This window comes from Ictidomys tridecemlineatus, chromosome 8 (assembly GCF_052094955.1).
Source record: "Ictidomys tridecemlineatus isolate mIctTri1 chromosome 8, mIctTri1.hap1, whole genome shotgun sequence".
NCBI lineage: Eukaryota > Metazoa > Chordata > Mammalia > Rodentia > Sciuridae > Ictidomys > Ictidomys tridecemlineatus.
In genome coordinates this window covers 33,594,080-33,612,868 of record NC_135484.1, presented here as the reverse complement: position 1 = coordinate 33,612,868, position 18,789 = coordinate 33,594,080, and the positions used below count along the sequence as shown (strand labels likewise).

Sequence of the window (18,789 nt, the reverse complement as noted above, 5' to 3'; positions counted from 1 at the left end):
TTGACTGCAATGTGGAAGCCAAATTATGGTTGACATGGGATTGGTGTGGCAGGCTGTTTACTGCTGAATGATTACTACATATACACATACATGTATATCCATATATAATACACATACATGTATATACATATTCAATGGGAAAACTGGATGAACAGCTAATGATTTCAGAAAGAAAGAAAGAATACTTAAAAGGACAGAAAAGAAAATGGTAACAGCTATAGCACAAGCATCAATTCCCTTATATCTTTGGCTGTGGGTGCCATGTGAGAAAAAAGTTTTAGTCAGCCTAGGTCCAACCCAGAGTATTACAGCCATTCCTTTGATTCTCTCACCTCCCCCACATTTGAGGATTTCAAAACAAATGAAAGAAGGCATTATTTCAACTTAAGGCACATAAGGCAGCATAAGTCACTTAAGAACAAAGGAGGTTTTATCATCACAATAAGCATCAAGGAGGAAATGCACTTTCTGTTAACTAATTAAGCACTCTAGGCTAGTAGGTTAGCATTTGCTTTCTGCAATCTTCCAGGCTAATATTTGCCATTTATATCTAAGGAGGTAAAAATGTTCAGCAAGTAAGAAGGTTATTAAGGGGAGAAAGGGGACAAAAATTCCTTGAAAAACAGAACAAAGTACACAGATGGGGAGGAAGGTACCCTTCGCGCCTCAGTGGTCTATAGAACATTTGCCCTTTCTGCCTATAAAGTGATTTAACATTAACCACATTTCACTCCAGAGGCAGAGCACTATCTCCTGATATAAACTCTTTGGGGGAAAAAAAATGGGGTGGGGATTGGGGGTAGGGAGATCCACATACAGAAAAGAATGTGAAACATTGACACAGGCCAGTATCTTGGGCATTTTGCCTAAGAGGTTTGCTTTCAGTGAGGAGAGAGGGGGAAAATAACACACTGTAACAACAACAGCTTGTACAGTGAACAGCCTTCCTGCTTTTTGGCAGACTTTCCCAGCTAACAGTTCCAGTGGCTATGTCTCCAGCCCATTCAAGAATTCCATCTCATAGGAAGTGTTTCAAATATAGTCATTTGATCTTTCAGCATTTGCAAATGCACCTGCTAGGCAACTAGTCTGATGGCCATACAGCCATATCCCCATTTCCTTCTGCTTCTCCTTCACCAGTAAGCAGATGGGCTATTTCAGACCTGGACTGGAGATGAAAAGTACATAAAAACCATGCCAAATACTTCTGCTGCTGCGTGAGGTCAGGTTCCACTTGCACAGGTAACTCCCTTCTCCCCACACCAGCTTCCCTGTCACTTTTTTTCCTGGAGCTGGGAAGGGGTTTTCCTTTTGTTTTCTGGCTTTTGAGCACCAGGGCTTACCTCGAGGTGGCCTCCTCACCTCCCCGTGTGTGGCTCTCCCCCACAGCCTGGTCCTTGCCGCTGGGGTGGTAGGCAGTTAGCACAACTCCCTGGGAACTGGAGAGCCAGCTCATGGTGAGAGAAGGGGCATAATTTCTGTGATCCTGACACAGAGGAGAATGAAGTTCCTGTCTTGCCTGGCAACTTGCTCATTAGCATCGGCCAGCTCCTCCCCGTGGGGCAGGCGATTCACACGGAGGGGCGGGGCCTCCCCTCTGAAGAGCTTCCTGGATCTCCAATGAGAAGCCGGGACTCGGCGCTGTGGAACCACCAGGCCACTCCAGGCTGAGCCGCTTTGGTAAGCGCCCCTCCCCAGCCCAGGCCGACAGGGTGCCCCAAATCCCCAATGATTCTGATCCGATTAAACTGCCAGATTGTAGACTCAACTCGTCAATGTAAGTACAAGCCCCGTTGGTTCGGAAAAAATGACTTACTGCCATCTTCCCGCCCCCCTTCCCAATTCCTGTTTCCATCTGATAATTTCTGCTACTTCATGTAACATGAGTAAGGACGTTGCTTAACCCCTTCATTCACGGCGTTAACCTTAGCCACAGCAAAACCCCACAAACCTATGGCCACACTGTGCCACACCGCCCACAAGAAGGGCTCTACTTGTTTCGTCTGGTTGTAAATGCCCTCATAAAAAATGACTGTGTGCCCTGGAATGTCATCTCCTTTTTAATCAGAGCCCATGTCAAGTATACCTCTTGCTTTATCAAAACACTTTCCAGTAGCAAAAAGACATCAACCTGTGCTCTGATAAGTTATTGCAAAGAATAAAAGTAGCCACCATTTATTCAGCAGGTGCATGCATGCAGGTACAAACACACCAAAAAAAAAAAAAAATAGGTATCAGTAATAATAAGTAAGGCTAAGGAACAGGTGGGATGCCTTGACTAAAATAGCTCAGTTATTAAATGCCAGAAGCTGGAGTTGAACAGAATCCTAGCCTAATTCCATTCTTTTTCATCAAAATGCTGCTTTTTTGATGAAGAAACAAACTCAAATGAAAAATACAAGAGACTTCTGTGTTCTTTCTCCCCCTCCAAAAAAAAAAAAAAACCCACTACTCTCTTCAATTTTTCTAAGTAATCTGGAATTTATTGATCTTTATGATTTATTGGTCTGCCTATCTAAAATTCATCATGAACAGTTTTTCATTATTCCAAACACTGTTTATACTTTATTTTAAATTATGAGGAATAATTTACCCATACATTTAAAAGTATCTATATTTTTTTTAAAAAAAACTTTGTTACATCTGTAGTGAACTCATTACAAAAGTCTTCCTTTAAAAGGAGATTATTTCTCCCTCCCTCTCTTCACAGATGGTTGCTCAATCTTTCTGTCTCCACCTCCTAGAAAGGTGACAGCAGGGAGAGCCCTATCTTCATTGCCTCAGCTATACTGGGCCCTATAATTATGAATTGGTTCAAATCCTACGACAGTCCTTTTAGCCCTTCTCCTTGTCACCTCCTCTAGATTGTTTCACCTTGTTATTCCATCCCAGCACCACCCCAGTGTCATCTCTTCTTGCTTAAAAACCTTCACCAGCTCCCTCTTGCCAAAAGAGCTAGTTCTAAACCTTTGATATGACCACCAGCCATTCTCCTACCTTACCCACACATACAGCTCTTTCCATCTTATCTGCTGGTCACCACTCTCTCAGGTCACACTGTCATTCCTTTCCCTTCATTCCATATCCAATTCAATTTTCCCACATACTGGGACTAAAGCAAATGTTGAATGTAGGAATGACTTAAAAACTCTACTAAACTTTTATATTAAAATTAGTATTAGATTAGTTGCTCCCATGCAGACACCACGGCTAACCTATCAGGAAGTGTTTACCAGTCCAGACAAAATAAAAAATAACAGGGAGAGCCAGATGGTAAATAGAATCGAGTGAATACATTTTATCACTTTACTGTCCTAATGTGGGGAAAAAAAATGGTCAATATCCCCCCACCAGTTACCTCTTTTAAAAAACGTACCTGCCCTGAAATGAAAAAAGAAAGAAAGAAATCCCCATCTTTTAGGATTATTGATGGTAATCCCAATACTCTGTTTTGTAGACTCTTTTCTTCCCAGTCTTTCTCTTGGCCCCACCCTTTCTTTCAATTCCTTGGACCTCCTTTTAACCTTCTTCCTCTATTTCTCTTCAGTCTTTTCTCCCTTCTTTGCAATATCTTCAGACTCTGCCATGCAGAAAACACTGCTCTGGCATTCCATTTGTGATAAAGATATTTTGTCCATTTGTAACCAGAGTTATATCTTTGCCTAATCTTTGTTCGTTGAGTAAATTAATCACAATATACAGGATGAGTGTAACTTATAAGTCGAAAATAATATATGGGTTCATAGTAACCATACTTTATTTTTTAATTTCTGGGAGGCAGAAAAAGTGATATGAATTGATTTCCATAGCTGAGTATATAAAATTTGAATCCTGCTAATTTAACTTTCAAGCACATGGAAATCCTCTGGAGCCCTTTTCCATACTTCCCACTAAGCTCTGTTGTTATCATTCTGAGAGTATTGCCTGCCAGCACACAGCTGGCAGGATTGTGCCCTCCAGTACACGGCCTCAGATATGAACTCTAGTTTCAAAAAGAAAAAAAAAAAAGTCTTCAGAATTTCCCTATGTCATCAGGGAAGCAAACTTAACCACCCATACGGTCTTTTGAAAGGCTGTTCTTATTTCACACCCTAAACCATACCAAGAGTTAGTCACGGTCCATGTCTTATGCCATATTAACCTTCTTACATAAAGGCCCCTTTTATTAAAAATAAACACTCTTACTCTCTTCCTTAATAATTTTAAACAAACACAGAGAACCTCACGTCCTTGAAGATGTTAATATTCCAAGCTTCTGAATGCATGCCAAATGCTTTCCTGTTATGAAACATCTTAGAAAGTAATTAACAACATCAGGACAGGTAAAAAAAAAATGCATTTCATTCATTCTCTTTAACCAGTATGTAGTAGCTGTCATGGGAAGGGAAAAGAAGGTTGTAATTTATGTACTCAAATAGGTCCTTAAAAATAGAATGAGATAGTACTGCAGTCTGACAATTTGACAAAATGTTCAAAAGTAATTAAAAAAGGTTTCTTTGATTCAGTGCTAATAGTGTTATTAACCGATTTTCACATTTTGATGGAGGAATAAATTATTTTTGAAGAGAATCAAAATCACCATGAAATAAATGTATTACTAAAATTTCTCAACTAGTGAATTTTATTTTTAAAGGAATTAACTAAGGAGAATGTGTGTACTTTAATCTCTAAGATGATATAAAACCTAGGTAGGGACACAAAGCCATGTGAAAAAGGATCTTTCAATTGGTAAAGTTCAACTCAATTTATAATATGATATAGGAAGAACTTGAATACATTAATCATAAACTGAAAACTTAAGGCTTACGTAAGTGATAAAACCTAGGTTTGTAAAGTAGCATTGACTAATGAAGAGGGAGTGTTCTAACCCCATTCCTGATGTTTTATCAGGCCTTTGTAGGAATAATTCTTGAAAGCTTGAGTGCTAACCAACTTTGTGCCGAGGAATAGTTACAGAACAATATTCTACACACAGAATCTAACCTTACTTCCTTGAAAATTGTATGTTACTAATTCTATGTGGATCAACAAGGAATGAGGCTTTTTCCTTCCTCTGGACAGCTTAAAAATTTCTACATTCTTATCAAAGTTATTTTCTTTAAATGTTCCTCCAGGGAAAAAATACAAGCCACACCTTGAATAATGTGCAAGCAATTGCCAGAGTCTAACGTAGGCTTCTAGGCAAACATTTAGAAAAAAAAAAATTATTACAGTTGAAGAGTTCATTACCAATAAATAATAGTTTCTAATAGTTGAGTGTTTGCTTTTTGCAAGACATGGTCTCTCATTTAATCATCAACAACTTCAGACTCTGCCATGCAGGAAAACACTGCTCAGGCATTAAATTTGTGATAAAGATATTTTGTCCATTTGTAACCAAAGTTATATTTTTGCCTAATCTTTGTTAATTTGGTAAATTAATCACAATGTACAGGTTGAATGTAACTTACAAGTTGAAAATATATGGGTTCATAATAACCACAGTTCATAGTAATCATCAACAACAGCCCTAAGAATAGATATTAGAATTATGCCCACTTTAAAAATGAGAAATTTGAGATCACCCAGCTACCAGGTAGCAGAACCAAGACAGATAAACCTGGGTTTATGCAACCATTTGAGGATACGCAATCATTAAGGGTGCACCTATCCTGAAACTGACACTGTATCTCTTATGAAAAGATTAATATGAGGAACTAACAAGAAACATACAGCAAATTAAAGGTGTCCACAGCCAAATTAAATACTGATATACCATGCCATGTGCTGGGGTTGGGAGGTGGGGTTACATTCAGACTGGAACAAACACATTTGTTTCTTTTCTGGCACTTTGAAACTTGTTTTTAATGTCAAGTAACTGAGGTACTTATGGCACACTATGTATCCCACTCTAAAAGGACATCATCATTATGCCATACTTTTTTTTTTTTTTTTGAGAGGGGATACTGGGGATTGACCCCAGAGGTGTTTTAAAACTGAGCTACATCCTAGCCCCTTTTATTTTGATGCAGTTGCTGAGGGTGGCCTGGAACTTGGATCCTCCTGCCTCAGTCTCCAAGTAGCCAGGATTATACATGTGCCCCCCCATCCATGCAGGCTATGTAAAATTGTTTCTACCAATAGAAATGGTATGAAAGTACTCTGCCTATTAATTTATGAAAATTCTTTTTAGATGTTTAATATCAAACAGATTAGATTTGTGGACCTGGAAGCTTACAGAATTTGGTAGCCACAAGGCCTTAGCAAAGGGTCTATGTAAGAGTGAACTATGAAGGTTCATCTTCACCTAACTTCATGGTAAACCACTTATTATATTAAAACTCACCCAAACTATACATTGCTACCACTGAGAAAAGAAAAGACAATGATCCTTTGTTTCCTTTAATTTTCTCCTTCTACTGAAGGATTCCCGTGTTGCAAATATTTGCAACTAGAAGCATAAAGTCAAGAACAAAATACATCCTATAAGCTAGAACTTTCTGGAAAGGTAGAATTTTGCTGATGCATAAAGGCTCAATTTGAAAAATGCAGAACTGTATAAAATACTTAGATGTGCCCAAATGCAAAAGCCTTATCAGGAAATAGATTGAAAAGATATCTCATCATGTGAGAGAAGCCACTGTGACTGGGGAAATCTTGGTGAAGCTGCATATCTAAGAAAGGAGATGAGCCAAATTTTTGACTTGGAGAAAAAGGTCAATGAAAGCCATGTTTCTTTTTTTGTTTTGTTTTGTTTTTAAACAATGATGGTTATCCACTTCAAAATGAAGAAAGTTCTGATGTTTTAGTAAAGTTCCTAGAGTAATTATCCTGTTTTTCTTGAACAAAATACTTAATAAAACTGCACAGATGCCACCAAAAAGAATTTCTTTCATGAGCCCTTTGGGAATTTTTTGGGGGTGGGTGGGTACCAGGGGTTGAACCCAGGAGTGCTAAACTACTAAGACACATCCCTACCTCTGATTTTTATTTGAGACAAGTTGTTCAGGGCCTTGCTAAATTGCTGAGACTGACCTTTGAGGAATTTCTAATGCTAGAAACATCTTCAAAAATGCAGAACAATTTTTTTTCTGGCAAAAAAAAATCATACTTTACTCACAAATAGAACACCTCAAATATTCAACAGTAAACCCAGTTTTGTGTCTGTAGCTAAGAGATTAGATTGACATGTCATTATGGATCCATGTTCTCTACAAGTGCACACATTTGGTGGCAAAACAACTATTTTAGTGTCATATAAGTTGTTAGAGTTTGGACCTTAATCACTGATTTCTCAAAATGAGGCATCCTAATACAATTGGAATATATTAGCATCCTTTTTAATGGCACAGACTCTCACTAGTTTTCTAGAATATTTTAAATATGTTTGTTCTTCATGGAGATGTTTCCGTTTTTAAATCCCAGCCTTAAAATAATTTCAAAGATGAACTTATTGGGCATGGCACTTGGCTTATTTAATAGTAATTATCGTCAGTTGAATGAATAATCTTTGCATTTTTAAAGATATAGAACAGAGCATCTTTAAAAGTAAGCAAAGTTGTTTTTGCACAATCAGCCTTGTCAGCCAAGGTTAAAATCTGAAATACTAGGGATCTGTGGTTCAGTAGTTGAGTGCTCGCCTAACATGTATGAGGCACTGGGTTCAATCCTCAGCCCCACATAAAAATAAATAAAGTCCATCAACAACTAAAAAAAATATTTTTTAAAAAACTGAAATACTAGATAATTTCACAACATGAATAACCCAATTGTATGCTGGAGTTTGGAGGAACTCCTCCTTCTCAACGTCTCTGCAAGCAAAAACCTCATAACCTTTTGCAAGTTTTCATCCTCTCAGACAAATGGGAGGGTAACAGTTCTTGACTCCCTAAATTTAACTTGGGATCCTAGAGGATTGTAGAGAAGCCAATCTTGACATATGTCTATCATGTCTAGCACAGCAATTTATGCGATTTTTAATTTCATCTGCCAATACAGACCTCTTAAGAATCGCGATCTTCCAGCAATTGTTATCATCAAAATGAAGGGAGGGGGGAAGAGAACTACATATTAAATAGAAAACAGTCTTATTCAAATTTATTTTGAAGAATATCCCATTTGGCCATTTGTTTATTGAAAATAAGTTTAAACAAACAAGCCATAGCTCTGGAGAAAAAATTATACTGTATTCTCTCAATTCTAAGAAAGAGATTTTTAATACTTTTGTCATTTAGTAAGTACCCTGAAATACTTCAGACTATTTGATATGGTGGCAAGACTTATTTGCCAAAAATCTATTAAGCTTTACTTGTCTTTCAATTAATAGCAACTTAAAAGGAAAGAAAGTACTTTATTTCTGCAAAATTTTGGTAGAATCTATTTTGCTGGGTAAAACATTTATGTCATTGGTTATATATTCTGTGAAAAAATTTCCAGCCATTCAGGAGGCTGAGGCAGGAGGATCAGAAGTTTGAAGCTAGCCTGGGCAATTTAGCAAGATTCTGTCTCAAAATAAATAAAAGAGGCCAGGAATGCAACTCAGTGGTAGAGCTCTCCCAAGTGCTGGAGGTGTGAGTGCAGAAGGTGGGGAGCAGCACATTTTCAGTGAGATTAGTAAATTACTGTACTCCCGAAATTTGGAGTATAGTGTTAATAATGATTTATTTTTGTGCCAGGATCCCCCTAGTTTCAACATATTCTTACAGTACCTCCAGGAAGAATGAAGAACCACTGTTCTAGACATTGTGAAGGGTTTTCACCTAAACTCCCCATACTTCATTTGAGTTGAGGAAGAGCTCCTTAAGTAATATCCTAGCACCAAAATTGTTCACTCCTGAAATATGCTCTTGGAACATCTAGAAAGGTATTCTCCCTTCTTCCATTTAATAATTTGGCTAGTTGAGTATGTGGCAAAGGCTCAGAGAACACACTGTAATCATGAAGACCTTAGCTGCCTGAAAATTTAGACACTAGAAATTATAGGGTGGAGGCTGTTCCACAAAGGTATCTATATCTAGTCCAAACTACTTCTTTTATAGAAGCAGCTGCTATGGAAAAGGAAGGGTAGGCACTAGCTGGTCAGATGATTACAGAGCCAAGATTGTGAGATCTGATGAAAACTCTACATCCTGGCACCAAAATACTTTCTTGCACTGCAAATTGTTCGAGGTCAGAACAACAATACATTCAACCCACAGTCCCTGGCTCAGTCAAAATATCTATCTATTAGAAGAACTTAAGTCAAGTGCTTCTGAATCACTTCAAAGTTATTTCTTTAAACTTCTATTCTACCCTAACTCCTGCAAAAAAACAAAAAACAAACAAAAAAAAGTTATCTATAGTTTAGTGGAAAAAAATTTAATTCCACTATGGACAGAAAAAAAAATATTTTCCATCAACATTTATTCTAGGTAACTATACATTCATCTCTATTTTTCTTTAAAAAAGATGCTTTCCTTTCTCAATGAAATCACATGTTTAATATCCGCTGTGTCACAATCCTGCAGTTGAGGATTAATGAGTAACATAAAATCCTACCCAGTCATCATCCTTCCAAGCACGTCACATTTTACACATACATAGAATACTCACAAATGCTGTAGAATAGATATATCCATAAAAGCCGCTTTTATCACAAATTAGCATAAGAGAAGAAAAGCAGCAAGCTTGGTGTGACAGAGGTAGATTATTGAGTTTTCACACACACACTATAACATATTGCCACTTCCGCTTATACAGAAGTAGTTTTAAAATTTTTCCAGAAGGTGAATATAACCTTCCAAGTCTTTGAGTGTAAATCTTACTCTGATGTTCTGGGAAATTTATGTCACTATAAGTTATCAAGGATTCAAATCAAGGCAGTAGAGCAACATTTTTGGTCACAAAAAAAAAAAAAGTGAGGCATATATCAGAATTCTCCCTATTGTAAGTCTGCCCAGCTCGAAAGTAATATTGGTCGTAACCTTGCAAAGATCATCAAAATAAAACTGTGGTGACCAAATGGATACATTACTTGAAGGAAACAAAGTTAAATGGGCAGAGCCCTCTTGGATTTCATTTCTTTCAAGAGAGACTGCCTTTACATTATTCTATGCAGTCTACTGGGAACATTCATATATTAGAGGAATATAAAAAATTCAGTAGAATCACCAAACATTTTTTTAAAAGACTTTTTCAAAGGTTTCAGTCCAGAGCAAAAATTCTACCATCTCAATGTGAAAGAGAGGCATAAAATGAGCCCATCTGAGAATCATCCACAGATCTAAGAGCAGATACTAGGTACCAGTGATGGCCTCCACGGGATGCTTTGATGATGACTAGTAGGGCTTGTCTCTTAAAAAAAATAATAATAATTCTCTATCAACCATGGCTCCACTAAAGTCACATGTTCAGTTATTACACAGTTACAGGCTCACTTCTATCAAATATCTGGAAGAGTTAGAGGAATCAGATTCAACTCAGGTCTTAGGAGTTTGTTTTTAGTCAGGACTGACAAATGTGCATCTATTTATAATATCAATCATTGGATCATAAATTCAAAAATAAATAAAAAAACTTCAATGCTAAGGGAATAACCAAAAAGAGAAATATTTCCCAAGTTGTAAGGAAGAGGACACAATTAATTAAGCAGGATGCATATGCAACTTTCCCCCAAGCTTTCTATATTAACCATTACTTTATAACTAGAGAAAATGTGAGTAAACGTACATCAAGGCATACTACCATGTCAGGTCTTGAATTAGGGTGGGCAGAGTGGGGCTTTCTATAGGAGGGTGAACAAAAGAAGACAGATTCTAGCTGACTGCTCATGAAAGTCAGGATGCATTCACAAAGTGCTATGAAGTTGTACAAGAAGAGCACATGCACATGTTCTATAGCACAATAGCCGACTATAGTACACAACAATCTATTGCATATCTTATAAAGAACTACAAGAGAGGAGTTTGAAGTTTTCCAACACAAATAAATGATAACCAGTCAGGCAAAGTGGTGCCTGTAATCCCAGTGGCTCACAGGGCTGAGGCAGGAGGACCCAAGTTTGAAGCTAGCTTCAGCAACTTAGCAAGACCTGGTCTCAAAATTAAAAAAAAAAAAAAAAAAGCGGGTTGTGGATGTAGCTCAGTGATCCAGAGCCTCTGGGCCCTGGGTTCAAACCAATTAAAAAAAAAATAAGCATTTAAGGAGATGGTATGAAAATTACACCAATTTTATCATTAAAATTGTATAATGTATCAATTATCACACTTTGCCCCATAAATTTATCATTAAAAAAAAAACTTTAAAAAAGCACTGTGTGCCAGACATGATGGCATAATCCTGTAAGTGCCAGAAACTGAGGAGGCTGAGGCAGGAAGATCACAAACTTGAGGCCAATTGCAGCAACTTAGAAACCCTCGACAGTTTAGCAAGACCCCGTTAAAAAATTTTAAAAGAAACACTGGGGATATAGCTCAGTGGTAGTGCCCCCTGCCCCTGGGTTCAAATCCCAGATGGAGAAGGGAGGTACAATTAGGGACTCCAACAAAAATATACACACTTATGCCAGATGTTTAGGGACTTGTAGAGCCTGGCAAGTATTTAGTCTATATTCCACCAGAAATGGGAAACAATCCAAGGTGAGTGAGCATTAGGTTAATATAATCAGATCTGTGCAAAGAGGGAACACTCTGCTTGGCTATGAATACCACAGTGGGAGGAAAGATGGCAACGAGATCAGTTAGCAGGCCGGTACAGTAGAACATATGGTATCGCAGGGTGCTGTGATGACAGACGTGACAGATCTGTCTGTGCCTCATCTTCTCCCCCAGTTCATGCTGCACATGACAATGCAAAGAAATATACTGGCAACGGACTCCTCAGGACCTGGCAGAATGCGGAAATGCAAAGGGTAGGAGTCTGAAATTACCCTGTGGTTTCTAACCTAGGTGAATAAAGAGGTCTAACAAATGGTGAGAGGACAGACCCTGATGTGACCTATAACGGGAAGGTCTCAGGCAACTTGTGGTCATGAAGTACCTGGCTGACAGGTGAAGAAAAAGTGGAAACATTCTTTTCCTACCTGAAGTCTTGGTCTCTAGCCATTCTTCTCAAAAGGACAAGCGGCCCAAAGAGTACTTCTCTGCCTTATTGATGAGAGCTGCATTCACCCATTTCTCCAGGATGCTTACTTTTCACACTGGGAGTCCCCTAGGTCCATTAATCTTAGAAAATTTTTCAGTTTTAATCAAGGGTAAAGGGTCACAGAGGGTAGAAAGAAAGATCAGAAAGGTGAGCATCTGTGAAGTTTCAGACTCTTATTAAGCAGGCCCTTTAAAACAATTTTTTTTTTTTTTTTTGGTAGGAGGTTGTTACTAGAGATTGATCCCAGGGTGTTTTACCACTGAGCTACATCCACCCCTTTTTGAGACAGGGTCTTTCCCAGTGTGGCCTTGAACATGTGATCCTCCTGAGTAAGTGGGTTTATAGGCATACACCACCACTGCCAGGTTATTTTCTCTCTCGTTTTTTATTTGATGTACAGGGCTGCAAAATCTTTAGTATGCATCAGTTAATTAACTGCCCAACATCGTCCAGCCCTGGCAGAGTCCAGAAACAGGCTAACCCAACTCAGAGATCTAACTGCAGCTTCTCATAACAGGCCCATCTCTTCTTCATTTAGGTTTGACGATAGTCGATTACTAAAGTCTGATCCTTTTTCAGCCTACTTAAAAATGTGATTATAGCTGGGTGTGGTAGTACACATCTATAATCCCCAGGACTCAAGAGGTTGAGGCATGAGGATCACAAGTTTGAGGACAACCTGCAACTTAGCAAGACCTTGTCTCAAAAAAAATCAAAAAGGACTGAAGATATAGCTGTTTGTTCATCCCCAGTACCACAAATACACATACAATGATTATTAAATTGAAAGCAAAGACTAAGAATAAATCTCATAATTGAAAATATTCAGGCTATACTCAAAATTATAAATTTTTCCATAGCACCTACTTATGATTCCACCACAGATGTTTAAGGCCATTAGGTCTAATATCTACCATCTATGGCTCTGTTACAACACAATTCTGATAACATGTTTTTGAGTTTGTGCTGAGCTCCGGAGGTGTTAGTACTGATCTTTAATTTCAAATCATCCACATAGTTTTGTTCTATCCAAACCAAAGAATAGTATGATTTATGGATCATGGTATTTTTGAACATTTGGTTTATACCATCTTGAACCCACTTTTTGTGAACAATGAGATGAGGAAAACATCTGCTCCCAAAAATGCTGGGCCAGGTGATATAACATCCTTTTCCCTCTTCCTTTTCCTCTTCTTTAAATAGAGGCCCATCCTTGTTTACAGGATAAGGGCAAGAGGTAAAATTCTTTCCAAAAAAGGATGTAGTGCATTATGTTGCTCTTAAGATGTTGTGTAAGATTGTTACAGTGGCTGTCGGAGATTTATCAACACAAGAGTAGCTAAACTCTCACCTACGTCAATAGTTACCTGGAAGCAGCTCAGTGGAGCCCTGGAGAATCCTCTAAAATCAAAGGCTCCAGGGACACCTCTCTCAACTGCTGCAACTAACCCTGTTTCTGAACCTGAGGTCGAGGCTTGTTACTACCCAAAAGGGCCATTCTAAGGTACAAATAAGCCAGCAAGGGACAGAAGAGAAAAAGGAGCATTCACTGGATTTTGTTCATTGAATCTCTCTCTCTCTTATATCAATGTTTTGTTCCAATAGTACAGACAGGGACACTGACTCAAAAGATGAGCAGCTAGGAAAACAATGCTCAGATTTAAAAAGGGAAAAAAAAGGGAACATAACTTAGAATAAGATTTCTTTGGTCCAAAAATCCATGCTTTCCTCTCATACTGTCTTGCATATAAAGCACCAGTGACATTATCAAGGTGAATTTAGTCTCATTACCAATGTACCTTACCAAATCTAACAGACCTACCACTGATGGCCTTGCAAAACACTGGTAAGGAAAGAACACTACTGATCATGTTTATGCTACCAATAAGTCACACCCCAGTTTCAGAGATGTTCTCATGTGAATGAAACAAATATACACCTTAGAATCAACAAAACACAGAAGCAGAATATAAATAATTATTTTATTTTTCAAAAAAGGTTACAAACTTGGTTCTTTTAAGGTTTACCAGGACTTTTAAATCTTTCATAAGTGCTACTGATAGCCAGGCCTGGTGGTACATGCCTGTAATCTCAGTGACTCAGAGGGACTAAGGTAAAGAGGATTCCAAGTTCAAGTCCAGACTGAGCAACTTAGTGAGATCTCATTTCAAAAGTAAAAAAGGGTATATTGGGGCTTTAGCACAATTGGTTAAATCCCCAGTTCTACAATAAGTATATAATACTGACAGTCATTTACTCCATCATTCATACTTTTTTTTAAAAAAAAAAAAAACTTATACATACACTGTCCTGCCCCTCCAGAATAGGAGGCATGTTACCAATAAATAACAATCAAGTGTTCTAGTTATGGAGATAGACAGCAGAAGCAAGAGTGAACATGAAGCACAAAGTAGGTAATTCTTTCAGGAATGAAACAAGTTGTCAACCTTTCTATGATGAACACAAAGTTCAGGACAGTTATGGTTAGTTACCTCCTTTTTTTGGTACACACAAGTAACTGACTTCAAGTACAAAGCACTCATTTTAATACGACACCTCCAATCTAGATTTTTTTTTTCTTTTTGGTAGCACTGGATATTGAACCTGAGGTGCTCTACCATTGAGCTACAACTCTTTTTTTGTTTGTTTGTTTTGAGACAGGATCTTACTAAGTTGCTGCATCTGGCCTAAAACTTGCAATCCTCCTACCTCTGCCTCCAGAGTGGCTGGGATTACAGGCCAGCACCGCCACACCCAGCTCCTTCATCTTTAAGACTCACTGCCTTTCAGAGTAACACAGGAGTCTTTGCTATAGTGCATGCTTTCCTCATTACAGGCCTAGACCTGTATTCCTCCAGATTCTATATATCACCACCATTACCTATCACATTCCCCGACTTGGTGGTAGGACTACTGGACAGACTCTGGGATTTTGGCTGCATCTTCTGAGCCAGTTCTGACAAATTCATAGGGTTTTGTTTTGGCTTATGCTTGAATCACTAAGGGAGCCCTAGAGACCCACTGATATGTCCTGAATCACATAAGGGATCATTTATTCTCACATTTGTTTTACACTTACCAGTGAACGTATTATAGCTTGACAGACTTCAGTTAGAAATAATCATTTATTTATGCATTTGTATGTTTATTTATTTAGGGCTACTGGGAGTCAGCTTTGGTGCATGTTAAATAGATGCCTTCCCACTGAGCTATTCCCCCAGCCATAGACATTCATTTCTGAACAAAGCTACTTCTTGTCCTACTGATTAATGAAGCAAACGTCTATCTAAAGAAGGAAATCCCACCAGGTATAGCGGCATACGCTTGTAATCCCAGTGTATGGGGAGTGTGAGGCAGGAGGATCTCAAATTTGAGGCCAACCACTACAACTTAGTGAGAACCTTTCTCCACATATATAAAGGACTGGGAATGTAGCTCATTGATAAAGTGCCCCTGGGTTCAACCTCCAGAACCAGAAAACAAGAAAATCCCTAAGTGCCTTTTGATAGATGTAGAACTTTCTCTTCACTTTATAACTTCCTGGATAACAAATGTGAAGTCACTGAATTGGGCCCTAAATATCATCTCTGGCATCAATATCAATGGATTTGCTTATTGTTCTGATGGCCACTCAGTTTCTTCACTGGGCAGATACTTCTCGACACACCACTACCAGCGTGAGGCACTGATTTGACATAATTCACTGATGAATAAAAAGAAATTCACTTGAAAACACACACACACACACACACACACACACACACAGCCCAAATTCTTACATCCCTCAGTTGAAAAACATGCATTTAATAAAATGTCAATTATATGCTAATCTGTACTAGTTTTCATTTATTACCTTAGTACATCCTGACCTCTGTTTCTATTTAACAAATGAGAATATGGAAAGCTTCATCAGAAAGAGGAAGCAATTTATAAGAATTTGAACCCAAGTCTCCTGACAAGATACCCGATGTTTATTTATATTTGGCAATGGAAGAGCTGTGGATTCATATTTTAACCAACGAGGTGGTCCATACATTCTCTCTAGTTGGCTAGTATTAACCTTGTATGGGAATCTGTAAGGCATATTTCTCAAACTTTGTGTTAAAGTTACACTATTATCATTGGAACTTTGTTCACAATGAATTCCAGGTCCATAACAAAGGATTATTCCAAAAAGTGACTCCCTTTTACATTGAGATAACACTTGGTTCCGATAACTCCATCATCTTGGGTCTGAATTAACTATGGAGCAAAGCATTTGCCTACTGGTTACTATCCCCCTACCCTGCTATGGTTTAGATATGAGGTATCCCCCAAAAGCTTATGTGAGACACAATGCAAGAAAGTTCAGAGGTGAAAGGATTGTTACTAGAGACTTAACTTAATCAGTGCATTAATCCTCTGGTAGGGATTAACTGGATGGTAACTGTAGGCAGGTGGAGTATGGATGGAGCAGATGGGTCCCTGGGCACCTGCCTTTAGGGTATGTATTTTGTCTGTGGTAAGGGAAGTCCGTCTCCTGGTGCAATCTCCTAAAATGCTTTAATCCATCACATTCTTCTGCTATGATGTTATGCCTCACCTTGGTCCTCAAAGAATGAAGCTAGCTATTTGTAAACTAAGACCTCTAAAGCTGTGAGCCCCAAAATAAAATTTACCTTCTCTGATCATTCTTATTAGTTTTCTTGCTGCTGTGACCAAAAGACCTGACTAAAACACCTTTTCTGTGTCACTCTAAGAGAGTTTTAAGACTGTTCTTTGGGTCTTGAGTATGTGTGGTACCAGGAATTGAACCTTGGTCTTTGCACATGCTAAGCAAGTGCTCTAACACTGACTTACATCCCCAGCACTTTTTATTTTGAAACAGGGTCTCACTAACTTGCCCAGGTTGGCCTCCGCCTGCACGTGCTTCTGCCTCTCAAGCATCTTCTAGGTATTTTTTAAAAAGTGTTGCAAATTATATATGTATCCAGCATTTTAAAAAAGCAAAAGACTACTTTTCACAGGTAAAAACTATTAACTTAGATCTTCCTTAGATATTTTCTAGAAAGGTCCAATCACTGAAGTATGTACACACTTCAGTGTATGATCATTGCATCTTCAACATGATCCCTGGGAATAAGTCTGGTACTCTTTTAGACCACTACCTTGTTACACTGAAGTTATTTATATTCCTTATCACCCCTCTGTTTCCCCACACACTCAGACTCTATAGAGACTACCCATTCCTTGAGAGGAGAAGGATCCAACCATTTCCCTATAACTGTTGGTACGTAGTCATTCAATCACATTTGTTGCCAAAGCAAATGCCATCAATGTGGCCAAAGACAGGAGGACTTCAAGAGTCCTGCTTCCCCACTAAGGCAGTAAATGGGTTGCTATAAACTTGACAAAAATGAAATAGATTTTGGATCCCTTGTAGAAAAGTGTTTGGCTGCCAAGATAAACACTGGAGGTCTAGTGGTAATAAGAAGCTGCTATTCTGAATCAGTCATTGTTAGTATCACCCGACATTCCCTGTGAAGGCAAAGTAACTGCACCTTCTCAAAGAGTGCATATGATCACTTTCCTTCCATCTCCCTTCTCCTAAAAACACAATCACTATCACATTAGAATTGTCTAATTTGTTAATAGTCACAACCTGTCTTTGTCTTACTGAGCTACAGAACCCATGAGGAAAAAATGCATCAAGAACAGAGTCCAAAATACTCTACAGCACAGCACTAAATTACCACTTTCATCACTAATCAACAACTATAATTAAGCCTAATTATAAATTACAAGTATCTAATTTTAGGAGACCTTTACATTATAAATCCTAGATGTTAGAGACATTATCAATTTAGCTACTTGAAATTACTTCAGGGCCAAAAACTTTCTTTGTGCATCCTTGCTTCTTGAGTTTGTCCTAAAATACTTTGTTTTGTTTTGTTTTTTTAAAGTGGTACTGGGATGGAATACAGGGGTGATTTACCACTGAGCTATCTATCTATGGGTCATGCTAAGTTGCTGAGGCCGGAGAAATAATTTTGTTCCAGAACATACACAAGTGCATAGCAGAGAACATAATCTCCTGGTTTATAGCTTTGAACCACCATCAATTATGTTTCTGTTGGACTTGGAACATTTTCAACTAGAATTGGCGATACTTATCTTTGCTTGAAGAAATGGCATAAAAAAGCAAGGAGAAACTCTCACATTCATTTGCAAGGTGATGGCCCTATGGCATCCTGCTGAGTTTTCCAATTTATGAATTGAGGGGTCACATTGCACAAGCGAACTCCTGCACTTCAACATTGTGGGTGTGTATTACAACAGATTTCACTGATGGGATGGTGACCCATGCTTTGCACATCAACAGCTCACATAGATATGACGGTGACAGTGTCTAAAGGAACAGCGTCTAAACATCCCCGATCTGGAGATACTGGGCAGCCAAGAATGACGATAAATAAGGGGAAAATGTTCCCTCTTCTAGCCTCCAACTCCTTGAGATCTTTGTTGGGGAACTTCAAATCATTAACGGATCTTCAGGATAGCAGCTTTAGTTAGTATAATCTCTTCTTAGAACATAAGCAGGGTAGCAATTTGGGGGCATTCCTGAAAGCCACATGACACCAAACATACTTCAAGTACAAGGGCCTGTGTGCTTGGCTGTCCTATTGAGAGGAAGGTGGCCTACCATGGACT

General features: G+C 38.4%; 1 protein-coding gene and 1 long non-coding RNA gene across 3 annotated transcripts in view; one reads left to right on the top strand and one right to left on the bottom strand.

Annotated features, from left to right (window-relative positions):
* The window catches only part of Arhgap18 (Rho GTPase activating protein 18), a 169,586-nt gene that overhangs the window by 117,642 nt on the left and 33,155 nt on the right, over window positions 1-18,789 (bottom strand). Inside the window, exon 1 of one of the 2 annotated variants that reach the window (XM_005335362.4) lies at window positions 1,344-1,555. The exons of the other annotated variant lie outside the window; for it this stretch is intronic. Within the exon in view, the coding sequence (XP_005335419.2) occupies window positions 1,344-1,456 (113 nt within the window). The 5' untranslated portion in view covers window positions 1,457-1,555. Of the gene's footprint in view, window positions 1-1,343; window positions 1,556-18,789 lie in introns of those variants that run through there. 2 annotated transcript variants of the gene reach the window in all.
* LOC120889136 (uncharacterized) overlaps window positions 1,481-18,789 on the top strand; it is a 57,441-nt gene continuing 40,132 nt past the window's right edge. Inside the window, exon 1 of the long non-coding RNA XR_013424856.1 lies at window positions 1,481-1,680. This is a non-coding gene — a long non-coding RNA (uncharacterized LOC120889136). The remainder of the gene's footprint in view (window positions 1,681-18,789) is intronic.